Source organism: Atractosteus spatula, chromosome 23 (genome assembly GCF_055471065.1).
Source record: "Atractosteus spatula isolate fAtrSpa1 chromosome 23, fAtrSpa1.hap1, whole genome shotgun sequence".
NCBI classification, from domain to species: domain Eukaryota; kingdom Metazoa; phylum Chordata; class Actinopteri; order Semionotiformes; family Lepisosteidae; genus Atractosteus; species Atractosteus spatula.
This window is the reverse complement of record NC_142728.1, coordinates 9,062,036-9,082,161: the sequence shown is the minus strand read 5'-3', so window position 1 is coordinate 9,082,161 and position 20,126 is coordinate 9,062,036. Positions and strand designations below refer to the sequence as shown.

Sequence of the window (20,126 nt, the reverse complement as noted above, 5' to 3'; positions counted from 1 at the left end):
TTTCTTTTGTCTTTTCTTCATGCTCACTAGTCAAGTGGAAAGATGGTAAGCCGGTATAAAATGTTTCACAATATCTAGATTGGCATTTACAATTTGCATATACTGTACAGTTGTAACATAATTGGTAGAGTGTGATACCCAGTGCTGAGTCTCTCTCCTTGTCATTTTGCCAGTGGTCCTATGGGTTCTACCTGATTCATCTTCAGGGAAAACATGGGTTCCAGTTCTTCTGCAAGACTGAGGACATGAAGAGGAAGTGGATGGAGCAATTTGAAATGGCAATGTAAGTCTAGAGAACCCAGGCAAATTAGATACGTTTACCTGGCTTTAAGGGCAAAAAATTAGGATCAGGTAAATTAAAGAATTGGGAAAATGCTACCAGTGAACTGTATTTCACAAGAATTTGTCCTGTATTATTTTGTTCTACCAGGAAAAACTGATATACTGTTTGTCTTTTACATTGTTGCTTTTTTTCAGCTTTGCTTGCAAAATATCCTGTGACGTTTCTGTTCCTACAGTATAGCGTTATGGCACAATTGTGGAATCACTGGAATCGGAAAGCTTTGCAATGTTACTTCGCACATTTTTCTTTTACAACCAGCTCCTTGTACTGCATATACAGTAGAAGCAATACACCGTATGAAAGGTCTGAAACTCTAGAATGCTGTCAAACATGTCATCTTTACATCAAATCAAAATGCAGTGCTGAGTCTATTCTGTCCTCTTCAGCTCATTTCCCTGTATACCAAATTCTTTTCATTTAGCACTGCTTTTGCTCCTGTGAGCTGCAGTGCTCACAGCTGTGGATGTTCAGGGTACTGAGCTTTCTATAGTAAATTAGGTCCCTGATGTACTGCGTTTTACACCATTTTCTCAGTAAGGGCATCAAGACAATAGTGAAATATATTATATGGAGTGGGATTTTTTCTTTTGTGGTCATATGCAAACCATTTACTTTGCATCTCAACAATTTTAATCGTAGGACTGAATACACGCCAAAAAAGAGAAAACGGGGTAATAACAGAAATATTTGTGATACTCTGCTCATCTCCAGGTCAAACATAAAGCCGGAGAGGGCCACAGCAAACCATCACAATTTCCAGATGCACACGTTTGAAAAGAACACCAACTGTAGGGCCTGCAAGATGCTGCTCAGGTGAGCTTTGAAGGGGAAATCTGGGATCGTTATTTACAATGGTCCTAATGGCTGCACACTTAATTACCCATTAGAATTAATTATTTAACTGACAGGAGTGATTCAGTATTTTTCCAAGGTCTTAAACACTTGTAGAATTTTGTTTGCTCCCACACCAGAAGTGTTTTCATTGCCCTGATATTTATTTTTTGCACTTTGCCTCATCAGTCGTGCTTTTAATTTATTTTGCAAATACTGTACAAAAGTACTGGCATGCAAATACAGTACAACATCTATCCTTTTTATTTTTCTTCACCAGAGGAATTTTTTATCAAGGTTACTACTGTTCCAAATGTGGCACTGGAGCACATAAGGAATGCCTGGAGGTCATTACAATATGCAAAATAAGTAAGTGCAATATTAAACTACATTCTTCAGTGGCCAGAACTACATAAACAGTGAGGCTCCCTTCTAATTCATTCAGTACATTTAGTAAAATTTCTCTCTCATACTATTAGCTTTACAAGAACTTTAACTTTTATTCAAGTGCAAAAGCCATCATTTGCTGTTTTCCAGAAAGGACATGTATTGCAGAGTGTGCATTGCAGATTTGTTTGTAAATATTCTTTGGTTTTAAAAATGTCATACTTACAGTCATAAAAATAATTCAAAGCATTGTATCATGACCAAAAATTCTCATTGTCTGCATGTTTCAATTTTCAGATCCCCAAGACTCGGTAAGTTTTTCACACCTTTATGAACCTTTACCTTTGCAAGATATTCATATTCCGCTTTCCTAGTTATAGATTTGGTGTATGAAAATCCTGCTCTAAGCTGCTGTAATATTATTTGACATAATCAAATGTAAAGCCTGCTTTCTTTATTCATGTCTTTGTAACAGGAGCCTGGACCTCATGCATCAGGTAAGATGCTTTTTTGGTAACAGCTTTAGCATTGTTAGCATTAACAGGTCTATGTATTAAAAGTGGCTATGTTCACATTAATGACAATTTCTATATTTGAAAAGTACATTTGTAAAGAAGTGGAAAGCAGTGGTTTGATTTATTTTTCATCATTGTCAAAACTACTGCTCATCTTCTGAAACAATGAAGCATGTATCTGGAGCAGATTTCTGCTGCCACCTAGTGCACATCTGATTGTAAATACAATGAAGTCATCAGTTTTTCCAGTACATACTGTATGCAGCATGTTAAAATACATGTAAAGCTTTGACCTTTACTAAAGCTCCTGAAGTGCCACATAATCTAATAGGTTTCATTTAATTTCAGTTTTTTAATTTTTAATTCAAGTATTGTGTTATTTAGAAGTATTTCCAGATCACTATGGTTTCAGCACTGTATAAATTTTCAAAAGACAAATCATCTCTGATTCATGATAATATTAAAGAGGTAGTGATGCTTCTGTTGACATTTTTAGTTGAACACTTGGAAACCCACTAATTGTTGTCCAGAATTAGGGATAAAAGGGGGGGGGGGGTTGTTCTTGTTTATGAATGGGCTGTTCTGTGACTGTTAAGGCCCTAAGATGGTGGCTGTTCGGAATTACCATGGGACCCCCACACTCCCGGGAAAGCCAGTCCTGTCATTTCAGACAGGGGATGTCATTGAGCTGCTGAAAGGTGACCCTGACTCCTCATGGTGGGAGGTGAGTTTAGTTGACTGACCTTAATTAATGGTACCAGTCTTTTAATAGTGGATTTAATTTCAACAGAACAGCCCACACTCCATGAAAACATGAGTTCTTTGTATCTTATAATCATATCAGCTCATTATAATCATACCAGCTCATAAACACATATCTTAATATAGTTCAGGTGGGTAGCTGCTTCAGCATGCGTAGTCTACAAAGGAACAAGTAATAGGTTTTTTTTCCATGCTGAAAAGAAAAGAGAGAAAACACAAAGTTTTGGCTGTGACGCCTTCTTCAGGTGTGAGAAAGACAGGGCAGAGATTAAATAGCACAGAAGAACAAAAGCTGGGAGAGGGGAGGAGGCAGGAGGGGCAGAGAGGCCACTCAGGAAGTGCAAAGTGGAGAGGGGTGAAGATATCTTAATATATAACCGGAGGTATTATGTGTTTTCCATCCAAGTGCTTAATAAGGAATAAAGAATCTTACTGTCAGCGAAAATGTGAATTGAAAACTTTCTTTAAAATGTTACATTGCAGACATTTATCACACATTGTGCAAATGTCCAGTTAGTGCACAGCACTAATGTTTAGTGAACTTGAACTGTGAAGTGAGAACAAAGCCATTAATATTGTAAAGAATGTAGTTCTTAAAAATACTACTGTTTTAGTGCAATGTGAATAAAGCACATAAAAATAAATAACGTTTTAAACATGTATGTTGCAGGGAAAACTGGTGCAGACACAGAAGAGTGGCTTTTTCCCCAGTAATAGTGTGAAACCCTGTTTAGATCCTAAGGTAATACATCTAATTCTTTTTAAAAACTTCATTAAGGATTGCTCCACTATTTAACATGCAAAAAACATTTCATAATGCACATCCCATGTATAAACTTTGAGAGTTTGTGAATGGGAGATATGCATTACAAAACTAAGAGTTATGAATTGGAAAGTAGATGCTGAATAACAAGTTGAACTCCTGTATTCTTGCTAGCCTGCACTGATGTTTTCATAAATTAGGTTACCATCTGGTCTTTTACTCTTTTTGCTTAGCTAAATCAGACTGCTTGCCAAAGTCTAAATTCAGTACAGGCTCAAAAAAGCAAAAATCTCCAGGGTAGATCAGTCTGGATTTGTAGATATGAGATATGAGGTATAAATAAATTCCCCAGGGCAATCCTGTTGGTAAGGACACTGCAGTAGTCTGTAGAATATAATCTAGCTCATACTTGTCCCTGCTAACAGAAAAAAATCAACAAACCTTCACATCCTCTATGTGTTCAGTTCTAATATTGCAATTCATTTTGTTCTGCCTTTTCTTCCAGCCCTTTCAGTCTCTTCCCAATCGGCAGTCATCCAGAGATCACGATTACAATGCTTATCCATGGTAGGTGCCTCCTTAATATCTGAAAGAAGAGTATGTTTATTTCTTAAATAGCATAAAAATATGTTGTGATTTCAATATTCACTTCCTCCAGGCATGTTAAATATGTTGTGAATCGTCTCACGCCGTTGAGTTTATGTTCTTTCAAGTATCAGAAGTATTTAAATAGTTTGGTATGGATCGGTTAGAAATATGATTTGGGCATTTGAAGAGAATAATAAAAACAGCTGTGAAACAAGCTGAGTAGACACTGCCTACCTTCTCTCTTCACTCTGGCAGGTTTGCTGGTAACATGGAGAGACAACAAGCAGACAATCTCCTTAAGTCCCACACCAGCGGAACGTACTTAATCAGAGAGAGAACGGCAGAGGCAGAGCGCTTCGCCATCAGCATCAAGTAAGATTGCGCTGGTGAATTTTCATTTCATGGAACAAAAAATCTCTTTCAGAGTTTGTGTTGTAAAAAACACCAAATGCTGAATGATTAATTTGAGCAGTATGATTCTTATTAATGACTGTTACCTGCCTAAACCTATCATGTTATGTTCAATTAAAACGGTTCTCCTGTACTATAAATTGCAACATATTTTGAATTTATTCTCCTGTTCTGAAAATATCTTTCTTTTCCAAGGTTTAATGATGAAGTGAAACATATTAAAGTTGTAGAAAAAGACAACTGGATCCACATTACAGAAGCAAAAAAGTTTGAAAGCCTCTTGGTAATTATTTAATTTTTTTTCCATCTTTTGCAATACAATACACTTTCCAGAGCTGTTGATTTCTAATTTAATACTGATTTGTTTATCTGCATTAGGAGCTGGTTGAGTATTATCAAATGCATTCTCTGAAGGAGAGCTTCAAGCTGTTAGATACAACATTACGGTACCCCTACAAATCTCGAGAACGGTCTACCTCCCGTGCAAATACTCGCTCCCCAGGTAAAGCATGCAGTTATAATCTGTTCTTTTTCTATTTATTCAAGCTTCTAACTGTTAAATGGACTCTGTCAAATAGTGAAGATGATTTCACTTCTAGGTAAAGACTTTAATCTATTGTAGAATGCTTTCAAGAGGAATGACAAGATGTAAATGCAGGTTAACTGATAGGTCAATCATTAAGAATACAAGCATGCAAACACATGTTCCCACTCAATCTCTGCTCCTGACCCTATTTACTGGGGTCAGGAAAAAGTCTGATTATCATGTACATTGAACCCTGAAATTACCATTGAATTACCATTGAAGCCAGTTAGGGCCACATAGAAAAAAACATATTGTGTTATTATGAGATAACATTGCACAATAAGTGTTACTCTTTTAACAAGATAATGTTGCATAATTTCAAAATTATTGAGTTTCAGCAAGACATCATTATACAAACTGTATAATCTAAGGGTGAATGCCTTTCTCAAATGTACCATAAAAATAGTACGTACCTGCCATTGCATGACATAATGCTTGGTTCATAATGAAAAATATAACCTCTTTGCAATTAATGAACAGTCAGCTTTCATTCCGGCTTAAAAGTAAGGGTAAAATTCTTGTAATGTAAAATGTAATATTACACACCCAGAGAAGGCTCCACAACCAAAACGTTGCGTTTCTTACTTCTGCGTTACTTCTCTTTTCAGCATGGAATAAACCTTCACTTGTTCCTTTGCAGCCTATGCATGCTGACGCAGCTACCTACTTGTGATATTTTTGCCATGTATGTTCTGCTTTTCATGAAAGTATTGGCGAAGGGTCCAAGGCGAAATTTGTCGCATGACCCTACTGGCTACAATGGTGAGAGAGAAGGATATCACAGTATTCACCAGATTTTCACCAGGCTAGCAACATTCCTATGTACTAGTCAGTGATACGCATTTAACCAAGGAACTAACCATGCAACCAGGAGTTATGCTTAATGTCTACAAATAGATGCATTACAGGCGTTCCTTCATTCTAATTATTTTGACAAAAGGGAGCATAACATTATACTTTCATTGTTTTTAATAAAAATGGTACTTTCATGAAGTTAGAAGTAATACCTTAAAAAAGGATACTTGACTTGTACAATGTCAGAATTCTAGGTAAGAAAAATACACGCTACTATGTAGTGAAAATTCGTAAACCCAGTAATCCCATATGTCACTGTGACTGTAGTTTGAGATTTCATCTTTTGTGCGTGTGTTGTCTGGGACTGTTAACCTATTTCCAAACACTGAAAGACAGAAAGTTAGTTTCATCAAACACCCTGTTATTAATCCACCTTGTGCTAAAACTTGGAAAAATGTTTTTTTTTATTGTCTTTTACCACAAAACAATTCCTATAATTTGTAATTCATCCAAGGGTATTTCATCAGGTATTTCTGGTATTTCATCCAACACCTCAGTATGAGTTTCTTGTTAAACTGTTATGAGTTTCTGTTACGGGGAACAGTGTGAGAGCTAAATTCTGATTCAAGGTAATCGTCTGGGACAAAAACACAGACACTCCTGATTGGTTCACAGACTCATGCAGACACTCATGATTAAACAGCATGTGTAGAAATCCAATGAACAGAGTCATCTAAAAGAATAAGAGTGATGAAAAGCAGTTTTGACAGTATTGTTACACTGGTCACACATCATTAATAATGCATCAATTCATGCAGAAACACAGTCACTCAAGGTTAACAGACAGTTCGTCTTTCAATCATTTAAGTAAAGTACAGTATGCACAGAATAGTGATGACAACGCAATGCAGTCACATAATGTATTTTTTTAAGGATAAATAATGACAGGGCAAAGAAATGGAAGAACATAAAATGAATTAAAAAAAGAAATTAAATAACTTTCTATTTTATACCAAGTGATTACCTGGAAACAAAATTTAGCTTTGACATACTTCCTTATTCACATGAACAAAAAACTCCAGTTCTATCGCCGACGCTGCATGAAGTCCGGATGAAATACCCTCAGCCAAAAAAAAAATCTTTACTTACAATTCATTGGAAAGTTTTGTGGTCAATGAGTAAACAAAAACGTTTGTTTCCCAAATGTTAGCACAAGATGAATTAATAACAGGTTTCTGAGCATTATACCATTCTGTGTTTGGACAGAGGTTAACAGTCCCAGACAGCATTCACAAAAACAGTAAATATCAATATACAGTCATCAAGTGATTTATCCAAACACTACCTTTATGATTTTTCGCTACATCAAAGCATGTTTTCTTACCTATTTAAAGGGGAACAGCAGAGCTATTTTTATATTTCAGGGGTTAGAAAGAATTGACATTTATTAGTGCATTTCAAACCACATTAAAAGTAAAATGCACACAGTTACGTGTAAAACCTCAGATTTACACCACAAAATATCCAGGTATGTGCAGTGCCATATTCTGTGATTCAGAATGAGGCAACAAAACATCTGGTGAGATGAGGTAGCCCTATTACATTGTAAAGAAGCCGACTTGTCAATACATCTCTTTTAATCCAATAGAAATTTTGCTCATCGTCGCGAAAGTTTTGCCGACAAATACAACTTACTTTTTAACTCTGGCTGAGATCACATTGGAACATTTCTGCTGTGAAATATCTGCTGCAAAACCTGTACTTATTTGCTCATTACAGATGCAGCCATTCAAAACAAGCGGGGTACGCTGCGGTACAACGCAGTGGGCATGTCGCATCTAAGCGCGGCATAACACGTCATACCGCAATTTACCGTATGCATATTAGATTAAGTTAATAGTATCCGGAATCACCTTGTAAAACCTCCAGATGGAGCTAATAAAGCTTAACCTCTCATGTACAGCATTTGAGCTGTCACCAGAAAACACCCGGTTTCGAATCCCGATCACTGCTGAGGGACAGTCTTTATTCAATTAAGAATTTAAGTTGTATACTCTTTAGACTTTTAAATTTAAAGTGTATATTACAGCATGTTAATCATTATACATTAAAAAGTTGGTATATTTTATGAAAGCAAGATTGCTCAGTTGGACAAAAGTACACAGCCTACCACCTTTATCATAAATATTTTAATATTTATATTTAATATTTTAGGAATATTTTATTATGCAGAAATATTTTATGCATCAAAGTCTTTACCGAAGATATTACTAATAGTATTAATAATGAATGACCTTGGACAAGCTGTAAACTCAAAGTATTACCCTGTTCCACATTCTTTGTAACTGTCTTTGTAAACGAAAATCCTTTATTTTTTCATTGACAAAAAGTAACACCACAGCATTTCGTTGATCCGATCACGCATTCGTTTCCAATCATACAAAGTAAGTCTTGAGAATCTCCGATTCACCATGCCTTTCACATGCTCATAAAAGATATTAATTTAGGAACATAAACATATTACTGTATGTAAAATGTACTGTATATGGCTGGTCTCGGTAGTTTAAAGACAAAATACACACCAGTATTCCATTTCTCCCTAAACATTTTAAGCATCAAAGTCTTACATGTGGTTATTTCGGAAACGTTTTTACATGCTCCTTGCTCCTTCTGACCATGTTACTGTACGTTTATATACTTTGTGAGAAAAGTGATAGTTTTAAGCTTTTCTGCAAATACGCTCGTTATCGGAGTAAACAAAAGCATACTTTTAGAATTTGATTAATAGGGAATATAATATGAAATCGCGTTTCTAAAGAAATTAATAACGATATAATTATCATTTAGTGCCACAGAAAAAAATAATATTATTGATTAATGACAAGTTAATGCTGGTAATGCATCAGCATTAACAGGACTCTTCTTTCATTAATGCATCGCTCTGTTGGCTGTGGCAGCTGATCCTAAACTACAGGGCACTAAACTACAACATTTCTTATATCCTTAACCAAATTGAGTGCCATCAGGTACTGTCAGTCAGTCTTAAAATGATAAACCTGAAAACATTGACAAAAAAACATTTTTCAACCTTGTTTACAAATTAATTGTTTAGAACCCAGAATACTATCTTCAAGGAATTATCATCTACATTAAGAACAATAAAAGAATGCCACACTCTTTTGTGGAAAGTAATTTGAATCATGGAATACCTGCAATGTATCTATTTTTAGACATCAGGTACAACTCCCAATTATAAAGTTAAGCAAACCTGGTGAATAGCGTGATATCCTTGTCTCTCACCATTGTAGGCAAATGTACAAATTTGTCAAAAAGGTGACAAATTTTGTCTTGGACTCATTGCCAGTACTTTCATGAAAAGCACAAAATACACAGCAAAACTATTATATTTAATTCTTAATGTGAAACTACAGGTACACTTAGATGCACTGTTGCATAAGCAGTCAAGAGAATACATTAATGAGGAGTGTAACAGTAAAACATTCCTTGAAGGGTGTGATCTGAAAACAGGAGAAATTGGTTGTTTACACAAACAAAATGTTAAGAAAGTGTACTGTACCATTTCACAAAATCACAAAATCCCAGGTCAAATCTAACCTTATTTTTATACTAAATGAAAGTGGCCTTTTTATTAATTGTGAAAATGTTGGTGTTAAAATACAGATTTTTTATGGTGTGTTTTGAAAAGGTGTTTGTCCTTAAGTAATACACAATGTTATATCATAATAACAGAATAATATATTTTTTCCATAGCGCTAATTGGCTTCCGTAAATTATCTGCCCTGAACACCAGGAACATTGTATTTCTTGGCAAACCTGGATCTGAGTCCAGCTCATTGGTCCCATTCATAGCATGCACCATTAAATGTTTAATAAATTATTTTTTCTTGACTGACCTGTGAACCATGGCTGCCTTTGTTCAGTTTCTAGCAGGATCCAAAACATTCTGTTGTATTGAATTATTCATTTACTTATCAGAATGTATTTACAGAAGACAGATCAACATGTCATGCATTCCAAGCATGTTCTCATCTCCTGAGAAGGGAAGGGATGTGAACTCAGAATTCACTAATCAAACCCACTGAGATTTGGAGCCAGGCTATAACTTTCATGACCTAGAACTTATTGCATCATATGTGTCCTTAAACTAATTTACTGGTGCTTGCTTTTTAAAAAATAAAGTCGTATCAATCTACAAGTCAATAGTGTGTGTGATTGCAATGAGAGGAAAATAAAATAATCTTTGTTAAGAGCAATTAGCTCTTGTACTGTATATTATTGAAAAACATCAGTTTCCAGTAGTTTGTTGTTTCATTTTGTTGTACTCCCTACTCAGCCTCATAAAACAAAGTTGAAGTTATTCTGAACATATTATAAGAGTTCTGTGTTCAGGTAAAAGCACCGAATGCTAATTTTCCTTTTCTTCCTCTCTCGCCTCTGTCATGACAGCTTCCTGTGCTTCCTACAACTTTTCTTTTCTCAGTCCTCAGGGTCTAAACTTCTCCTCTCAGACCTCTGCTCCCTTCTGGTCAGGTACCTGTCTTCTCTGCTCTGAAACGTCTCTCTGTTGCTTCTTCTACTGATGATACGCTTCTTGGTTTAAACAGGGTTAAACCCATGACAAGTCCACTATTTTCTCCAGTCTTTTTGGTGGGAGGAGATAATGTGTGGTTAGCACTTACTTCACATCTTTTACTTTAATGTCTTTTGGTGCAATTTCTGTATTTTCATTTTAATACAGATGAGGGTTTGAGGGATTGTGGCTTATGGAGGAATAGGCTGGAAGGTTTCTAAATTATGTGTATTTCATTCATTAATACAGACAGAACTGAGTCCTCTTTTGAATCAGGTATCCTTGCCACGTCCGATTGAAATAGATGTAAACTGTTAGCTGAATGTATTCTTGAGGTCATAACAGCCTTTTTACTTTATTGACAAAAATGGTAGGGGAAAGAGAGAATTGGTAGGGGAAAGAGATGATATATTAGACAGTTAACATTGTGGAGTTTAAACTGGAATTCATTTCTTATTTTGAAAGTTTTATTTTATGAAAGGGCTCTAGCCAGGATTCAGAAACTAAATACTGAACACACAAGTCACAAAAGCACTGTATAACATCTTAAAGGCAGTCTCTTCATTTCTGAATTCTACTCTGCAGTGTTTACACCAAGAGTCATTGGAACAGCTGTAGCCAGGTACAATTTTGCAGCCCGTGACATGAGGGAACTGTCTCTGAGAGAAGGAGACGTTGTGAAAATCTACAGTAAGATTGGCGGAGACCAGGGCTGGTGGAAAGGGGAAGCCAATGGAAGGGTAACTCACTTTCCTGTGCAGTTCTGTCAAGTGTTGTGTTTACTTTTATGACCATAATTCCTACAAAGAATTATTACCTTTACATCTTAGAGATCATGAATAATTAAAAATCGGTCTTGGTTGCGTTTGCTTTCCAACTAAGATGAAAACAAACATTCATGGGAAAACTATTGGAGACTCTGACACACAGTGCAGTTTCTTTAAATTAAATAATACCTCCTTTAATAATGTGCTACATATTATATAGCGGTGTTCACACTGTACTGGTACGTCACAAAGGGACGTTATTGGCTGTAATTCATTTAAAATGAATTTGGAAAATGAGTGACCAACAAAATTGTGATCAACAATAATGCTTAGTGTGACAAGGTACTGTATGTGATTGCTGTGATACAGATCATGCAGCACGATCTCTCTTTACAATTTACAGTTTATTTGTAGGCACCAGTCAAATTAGTCCTGAAGGTCTATCGTGCTTATCATGTCATTCGGTTTGTGAGCATAATGATGGACAAGAATAATGTTAACAAAATAAAGTCTTAATTAAAACTGGTCGAGGTTTCTTAATCATAGAAAACTAGGCATCACTAACCTTCAAATGCCATGTCCACTCTTGCTATATATTGATATTTTGCCTTCTTCTTTTGTAGATTGGCTGGTTTCCCTCAACATATGTAGATGAAGAAGGGGTACAATGATTGGACAGGTGGTTCAGATGTCATCCTTTCATTTCCAACAAAAGCCATTCCTTTTACTGCTCTCTGAGAGGACTCTTGAGTATCAAGGGAAATCTTCTGAAACCTTGTGTGGAATAATTGCTGGAACTTTGCATCAGCTAACGTGTTTTACAGTGAACATTTGTACTTATGATTTTGGTTACATATGAATCTGCTTTATTGTTACAAAAGAGTTCCATTGAGGCAACTGGATTAGAAGATGCACTACCCCTTTGCAGAGAGAAAGGGGTGTTTTAAGGGGTCTTAATCTCTTAAGAGAGAGCAAAATCATGCTTTAGTCAGAAAATCCCAGCACGAAAACAGAAAACTTCACTTTGTTGTACAGTTACAGTGGTTGGGGGTATTTGCAGGATTTCTGCAGGAAGGGTATTGTAATGTATAAATAATTTATTTAAAAATTGACATACTAGAAACTTATACTGAAAATAATTCTTCCAATTAAACAAAACAGTTGTAGAACAAAAATTACTTTCTTTGCTGAGAGAATATGCCTTAGTAGTCATGGTATTGCCTTGTGGGCTGGTGAAATAGAGGGGAGAGTTCTGTGAGGGTATTTTCAACTTGCTGTGGAATGCTGTTTAAAAAAAATTGGTGCCTTGAAAGTGGACAGAAATCTTTCAAACTCAGCTGCCCTCTCTGAATTTGCACAACTTGGGACAGAGATATCGGTGGTCTTTTGCAGTATTTAAAGAGCATTTGTGTAAATGACCTTTTGACACCAGTCCTTTGACACCATGAGACCCAAATCGACCAGAAGTTCATCAAGAAATAGCCAAGGGGTACTGCATCAGTCATCCTCAGTCTAAGCGAGGAGGAAGTCTAGATACTGTATGCATGCAGAGAAGGAAATTAACAGAAGGCCCTAACTCATGCTATATGCACACAAAGAAAAAAAACATCCGTTTACATGCTTTTGAATGAGTAATAGTTTGTAGTAATTGCAGCAATGAAAACTAGAGAAAATAGTAATATACTGTACTATTATGAACTAGATGGTATATTTTCAAATGATTTTTCCATTGAATCAGGCAATGAATAATGATGTTTTTGCAGTTTTGATTTGCAGCAATTACTGCATGCGTACACATAAACCTTCCTCTTAATGAGGCAATGAGTGTTTTTTTTATTCTAAAGAAAATAAAGTACTCCAACACAGTGCTACCATTTTAATGTACATTTATTTAGTGGGCAAAGAGTATGAAGACAGAAAAATGAGCATATATACACACAAATAACTGAAGGGTCTGAAGGACAAATACATCACAAATTCTGTGATGAACTATTCTACAAGGGAACAGCTAGATAGACATGTCATGGCAAAATTCTAGGCCTTCATCTGTGGCTGATACATGAACATGCTGGACATAGGAGTTCCAAATGGTTGGAATTTAAAGAAAATAGTGCCCTAGGAGCACATACCTGTACTGTATCAGCTCCATTACTGAAAGAATCTGTTATTTGGGGGGGGCATATAGCTAGAAATTAATGGTTCCCCTTTGTCCATAGTAGGTGCATGTGTTTGGGTATACGGCTTATCCTTCATTTCTGCAATGAAATGAAAGATTGTTTAAAAAAAACTATTTTCTTAAAATCAGCTGACCCTTTGATTATTTGCTGTGTCATTTCTATGTATCCTTATAAATGTAACATTTACCCCTGTGAAATATGTAGCATATGACTGAAACTGCAGAAATATGTAAATCCATTTTTTGCACAGAAATAAGAATTAAATCCTGATTTTACTGGGTTGGAATTCTAGTTCAGTGTGTGAAAAAGTAAACTGCTTTAATCATTTTTCAAGATTTGTCACAAAATTTGGATTGCAGATGTCACCCTGATTTACAGATACAGTATCTGAATTTTCTTTTTAAAGTGCAAATTTCCTTTTGTGATTTTCGCCTTATCTCCAATGCCTGGTGCTCTGATTTTTGTAATTGTTTACATTATTAATCATTAATGACTTCTAGCTAAGCAAAGATCACTGGTTGTGGACACCAAATTATTTAATTTTATTTTTTTATATTTAATAGAAACTTCCCAACAGCAGTTTATTCCTGTTTTGGAATGTGACTCCAGATGCACACTGCACCTTTTATCTGGGTCTTGACCACAGTAGAGTGGAGGGCTGTTATTACCCTGTTCACAATACCTAGAAAAGACCAATCATAACTTTATGAAAAGGATTCTCAAAGAAAACTATGGCTATTGCGTGGTTTCAAGGTGTTGATGACATTATATGGGCCATGTAAATAGGGTATCGGCGTGGACGAGTCCTAAAATGCTTCCCTACCAGGTGTACAGGGAATGAGATCATGCAGGGATAGTTTGATGCTGGAAAAAAGGGATTAGTTGCTGGTTGCATATTGGTAACCCATTGCATGTGGTTATAGATATTTTAAGTCCTGTCATTAAAATCTTCAAACAAAATCTTTATTATGTGTACTATATTGAATGATCAGTTTTCAATTGAGGTTTTTACAGCAAATAAACATTCTTTTTTGCTTACATGAGAGTTTGGTGGTTTTCAGTCCTTAAATACAGTTTGTCAAAATACTAACTTGCATTTTACACAAGATCGAACTAAATGGAACTACATTTTTAAGCCATGATCATTTATATATATATATATTCATAAGTTACTAATTACCATCATAGCTGTTAAGATTATACAGTAAATCAAGTCAGTAAATGACAAGGTTGGTTAAAATAACTCATAAAAATATTTTATGGTCTTTAATGATGCAGAAGAAAATAGTGTATCTGCTATTGTTCATTTTCTAATTTATTGTGCCTTCACACATATAGCTGTTTGATTTTCAACACTGATTCTTTCCAGCGTTCCTCCCATTGTCTGGCACTTTTCCACTGGGCTTCCCACTCTTCTTCAGTTCTCGTTATCTCCTTATCATACTCTGTTTGATGCTTCTTCATTGAAAATAATGAAAAGGTACCGTCAGCATGGCCTTCAAGGTTTGCAGCTATTCACCAGGCATTATAATCTCAGTGTATTATTATCATCAAAATACAAATGAAAGACTTTGCCGCAAAACATCATTTTCAAAATACATATTTTATCACAAGAAAACTGCCAGAGTATAGCCAATAAGCATTATTTAAATAGAAGCACACTTCTGAGATACAATCTTCAGTTGAAATACTTGCATTTTTATTTGAGATGAATATGAAAAGTGATTTGTAGATTGGATGCTAAGCACTTCAAATTCTGCAATACTACTGTATGACTCAAAATATCTACATTTTAACATACCTGATAGACTGAATCTCTTGCTTCTACTGCTGACAAGTGGCCCAGAGTTGTTTTTCCAGTTTTAACTGAGGCTGTTTCTCTGCAGGATTTTTCAGCATTTATTTTGGCTTTGGGTTCAAAGTAAGGAATTCCTGGCCATGTTCTGTTAAAATAAATTAAACAATGTGAAAATGCATAGAAAACACACTGAACAGCAAGAGAAACACTAATGTAAAGGAAGGCTTGGAAATCATATTTTTCTTTAATGCCTTTTTCCCCACCTGGAAAAAGATATCTCTTTTTAAAAATCCAAAAATATTAAATAAGAAGGTAATTTCAAAAACAGCAATGGTATCTCGAAAGGTTTTCATTTTTCTAGGTAAACTGTGCAACTGCTCTTTACCACCTGGGTAAATACAGAATAACATGATAAGCATTGTATTCACTCAGCCTTCTCTAAAAACTATTCTGTAACTTTTTTTGATGTGAAACCTTATGGAAAACCTGCAGTATTCTAGAATATGTTCTTCACAGCATAAGTTACAGAATCATGCAAGTTTAGTTTTGATTGCTAGCATGTAATCAAAAACATTTATCATCAAAATATTGTCCTTAGCATATTAGCATATCCTAATTTGCAATTCTGTTTACCTGCTGCCGCGCTGTATTAAAGGTTTATATTGTTTGTCCTCCAGAGGGAGACCTGCTTGTTTTCGGCGTATAAGAGTACAAGTCTTTTCCTTCACAACTGCAATTTCTAAATGAAAGAAATCAAGGTAATTAAACTTTCAATTGCATTGATCTTGAAAAACAACAAAAATATCAATGAAGAGACTGACTACCTTTGTCTCGAACAACTTTTAATATATCATATCAAACTTGGAACGCAACAAATACACATAATGAAGAGTACATTTTCTCTGGTTTTAATAAACCAAAGCTATTTATCCGTGTTACAAATGCAATGAAGTTTAGGACAGAGACTTACGTCCAATCTGAATATCATCTATTGTCACAAAGTCATCCAGCAGGAGAAGAAGGTTTTCTGTTAGCGAAGCAAGTGCTGTAACAAATTCTTCAGCGTGTTTTTTCAAACACTCCTGCAATGTGAAAAAAACATTCTTTAAAATCAGTACAATCATGTTGGTATATGAAAACATGCTCCAGATTACAGGCTTCTCTTATTAGATATTATTATTAAAAAATACAAAAGCAGATTAGAGTAAGTACACTCACTACCAATTACAGTATTGACAAAAAATCTTTACTAGTAATAAAATAAATTTGTGTTTGCAAATCCTGACCTGCAGTTGTACTTTGGTGGTGTCGATTGTATTTATCAGTTCTTTAAGTCTCACTTCCTCCAGGTTACACAAGCTCTCAAGCTCATTCACACTGTTTGGATGGCCTAGAGTGGGTCGCAGTTTATTCCAATGGTCATTCTATAGACATATTAAAAATATATAATAATACAGGATAATCAGAAAAATTATAACAGAAACGCTAAAGAAAAACAATTACAAACATGACTAAGAATATATTGCAATTAGTGAAAACATCTTAATATTGTATGTCCACTATTTCATGACTAAATTAAAACTTAAGAACAGAAGTCAACACTCTAAAATATGAAAGAACAAAATTATGATGCCGCTGAGACGTATAAATTTCGGCTACACTGTTAGAAAGCAAATAATGATGGTCCTAAATAATAAAAGTCTTACAAAGTGTTGTTACAGACTTATGGGGTGTTAAAAACATTAATCATGAATGCAGAGAAAAGCATTTGGCAAAATAATTAGGAGAGGCAAGTGATCAGTTTTTAGTTTTTTAAATATGAGATAAGGGCAATGTTTTACCGAGAGTAACCTTAATTTACGTGATCTCTGATGGAAACAGATGGCTTAAAAATCTATTCAGATATCCCTTTTCCCATGACCTCCCCCATAAACACAGTATGTTAATGATGGGTCTACCTGGTCTGTCTTTTGACAAATAATGGTATCATAAAACTATCATACAGAACAATTGGTGTAGTGTTGTACCTGTTGATGTTCACTCTCCTGCTGTTTTAGTGCGAATTGCTGGTATATCTGGGATGTAGCTTGGCTGAGTTTCTGCAAGTGCTGCTCTGACAGGTGGCCAATGAGCTGCCTAGGCACATGTGACAGACACTGCTCAAACCGCATCAGCTGCTCTCTGAACTCTGCCAGAAGGATTAAAGACAATACATCATTACCTTTTTGTATGCCTTAACTATCCTGTCATCACTGTTGACACCTGTCCTAAAGGAAATACAGTATGTGCTGCTCTCGCAGAGTCTGCTTCTCTAAATGAAATGAAATGAAACAAAGGGTTGGAAGTCTTTGAAGTCTTTGTTCCACAAAAATAAAAAAGTAACCCCATACAAGCAGCATTCATAGCACCTCATATTCCCGAGGTTTTGTTAATCCAAGTACTAAACATGCTTAATTAAACTTAAATCATACATTTTCATGAATTTTCATAATTGCATGGCTATAATGTGGCATTGCCACAATTTTAGAAATGAAATAATCAACTAACTGGCTCAGCTTTTGCTAAATGTAAAAAATATCACTTGAACATATTTATATGAAAATCAAATACCCACTCATTGCAAAAATGTAATAATAATTAGCTTTTTGGATATTTATGATCAAAACCAATACAAAAACTTTCCAGGTTACAAAAATCCTTTGTTAAATTAAAATATGTAAAGCTGTGATTGATTTAGTCATAGTAGATGTGTGAAAGCAGAAACATTGCAAAATCAGTTCTGCTAAGTCCTATATTAGCTCAATGGGAGAACATACTTACCTTGCAGGCATGCATTGTGGTAATCATGGGCTTGGTTTTGGTAAGACAGCAGCTTGCTGTTCAACACCTCTGCACAGTGCTCAAAAGTCTCTTGCAGATACTGGGGCCGGGTGATGGCCCGTCTCTCTTTCTTTTTGTAGAACTCCTGGTCAAGATCAAACAAAAGCCAAAATAAATTAAATGAACCTGCCACCACTGATCTGGCTGAGATCAGCTGATAATGTATCAATGAAGTCTCACTGGTACACAATACAATTTGAAGAAAATATTTTAACTAAGTCCATTACCTATACTGTAAGTATAAACATTGGAAAGAATAAAGAATTAAACATTGAAAGAAACAGCAGTAAATGATTTCATACCTCAGCCACAGCTAGTAAAACATCATTAGCTTTCCATAGGATACTGTTGATAACCTCTTTGAAGGAACTGCCAAAAGAAAGCAGAGATAGGCATATCTATTCTTTTCATGACTTAATGTAGGTAGAGAATTAGTCTTAGTAACTAATGGGTCCTAAATTAAGTAGCTGTATACATTCATGAGGCACATTAAACCACAAACGTGCAAATTAAGAGTACATACATCTACCTATATTTTAGTTTTTCAAATATTTTATCTGATATATTTCAATGTCTTAGTTTAGTAATACATTGTTGCCCAAAAAATGTATTTTTTTACAAAACTCTGCAGGTACTGTAAATGTACAAGTCATCAAGAGGAGATTTATTGTTACAACTAATTTCCCATTTTAAATGCCAAACCCTGAAAAATTGCCCCAGAAAAGGTCAGCAAATTAAATAAGACATTTTTTTATTATTTAGGATTTTATGAAGATTATGTAAAAATAAAGTTTCACAAGGTACCCATGTTACTTTTGTATGAATAAAGAACATATGCCCTTAGTCCATCCACTCTTTGGACTGATGTTACCCTGTCGAAATATACCCATATACCCATATTTTGACAGGGTAACATCAGTCCAATGAATGTTACCTACGGAATATATACAATTTCTGTGTTCGTGGCCATAATGGTTCCTTGTAATTGGGGTATTTTCTAAATGAGACACATTTATTAGATTTTTTTTAATTTCTAGAACATGAATGCACTGCAGACCTCTGCAGGATAAGGAGTGAAGTGCAATGAAAAGTCAAGGTGTGAGAAATGCACAGCCCTGTAAACATGATGGAAGACAAAGACTTTACGTTTTCTTACACAGGCTCCTGTTCAGGCTTGGGTCCAAAAACCTGGAATCTCTTATCAAACCGAGTAGGCTTGGAAAACCTTTTGACACTAAGACAAAAAATAATTTAAAATGTACAAAGAGTGTGAAGTATATATATATACATTATATTATATGGTATGACACCTGAAGAAGGCTCCACGGCCGAAACGTTGTGTTCTCTTTCTTCTTTTACTCAGCATGGAATAAACCTATTACTTGTTCCTTTGCAGCCTACGCATGCTGACGCAGCTACCCACCTGAACTACATTATATTATATATTATATATTTATATATATACAGTATATAAAAGGCTTACTAATGCTATATTATCTTCTAACATTTCCACAATGTATTGGAATATTAGTTTTTCTAAAGTGTATTAGTTAATTTATTTTATATTAAGCATTAAGAAAATTATCTTCAAGCATTTCTCACAATTTTTTACCTTTTTATTCAATGTATATGGATACACAAACCTATCCAAATCCATAATCCTAAACGGAATCCAAACAACAGATTGATATGTAAATGTAGGCAGGAGCATTGTTTAGATCCCAACACAAATTGCTGAAAAAAATTACCTGAATGCTACAACCAGTGAAGAGTGAAGAAAAATCAAATCTAGCAATAAACCTGAATCTTTCATTTAGTGCAATTGGTAACTCGTTTAACTTTTAAAAAGTCTTCCTTTCATTATAAATAATGCTTCATGATCTTGCTAGTGTTATTCGTAGTTAACCTGGGAAGAGAGCTTTCATTACGCAC

At 35.1% G+C, this 20,126-nt stretch overlaps 2 protein-coding genes across 2 annotated transcripts in view; one reads left to right on the top strand and one right to left on the bottom strand.

The window, feature by feature from the left end:
• The window catches only part of vav2 (vav guanine nucleotide exchange factor 2), a 201,096-nt gene extending 186,614 nt beyond the window's left edge, over positions 1-14,482 (top strand). Inside the window, exons 15-28 of the mRNA XM_088940647.1 lie at positions 174-283; positions 1,055-1,156; positions 1,455-1,543; positions 1,859-1,872; positions 2,037-2,058; positions 2,673-2,800; positions 3,509-3,580; positions 4,107-4,168; positions 4,445-4,561; positions 4,796-4,883; positions 4,979-5,102; positions 10,449-10,532; positions 11,158-11,312; positions 11,963-14,482. Of these exons, the coding sequence (XP_088796773.1) occupies positions 174-283; positions 1,055-1,156; positions 1,455-1,543; positions 1,859-1,872; positions 2,037-2,058; positions 2,673-2,800; positions 3,509-3,580; positions 4,107-4,168; positions 4,445-4,561; positions 4,796-4,883; positions 4,979-5,102; positions 10,449-10,532; positions 11,158-11,312; positions 11,963-12,010 (1,215 nt within the window). The 3' untranslated portion in view covers positions 12,011-14,482. The remainder of the gene's footprint in view (positions 1-173; positions 284-1,054; positions 1,157-1,454; positions 1,544-1,858; positions 1,873-2,036; positions 2,059-2,672; positions 2,801-3,508; positions 3,581-4,106; positions 4,169-4,444; positions 4,562-4,795; positions 4,884-4,978; positions 5,103-10,448; positions 10,533-11,157; positions 11,313-11,962) is intronic.
• Positions 14,465-20,126, bottom strand: part of ccdc180 (coiled-coil domain containing 180) — a 29,749-nt gene continuing 24,087 nt past the window's right edge. Inside the window, exons 27-35 of the mRNA XM_088904659.1 lie at positions 19,351-19,428; positions 18,497-18,563; positions 18,135-18,279; positions 17,342-17,502; positions 16,601-16,738; positions 16,285-16,396; positions 15,948-16,053; positions 15,318-15,459; positions 14,465-14,974 (exon numbers count right to left, since the gene is read on the bottom strand). Coding sequence (XP_088760785.1) covers positions 14,843-14,974; positions 15,318-15,459; positions 15,948-16,053; positions 16,285-16,396; positions 16,601-16,738; positions 17,342-17,502; positions 18,135-18,279; positions 18,497-18,563; positions 19,351-19,428 — 1,081 coding nt within the window. The 3' untranslated portion in view covers positions 14,465-14,842. The remainder of the gene's footprint in view (positions 14,975-15,317; positions 15,460-15,947; positions 16,054-16,284; positions 16,397-16,600; positions 16,739-17,341; positions 17,503-18,134; positions 18,280-18,496; positions 18,564-19,350; positions 19,429-20,126) is intronic.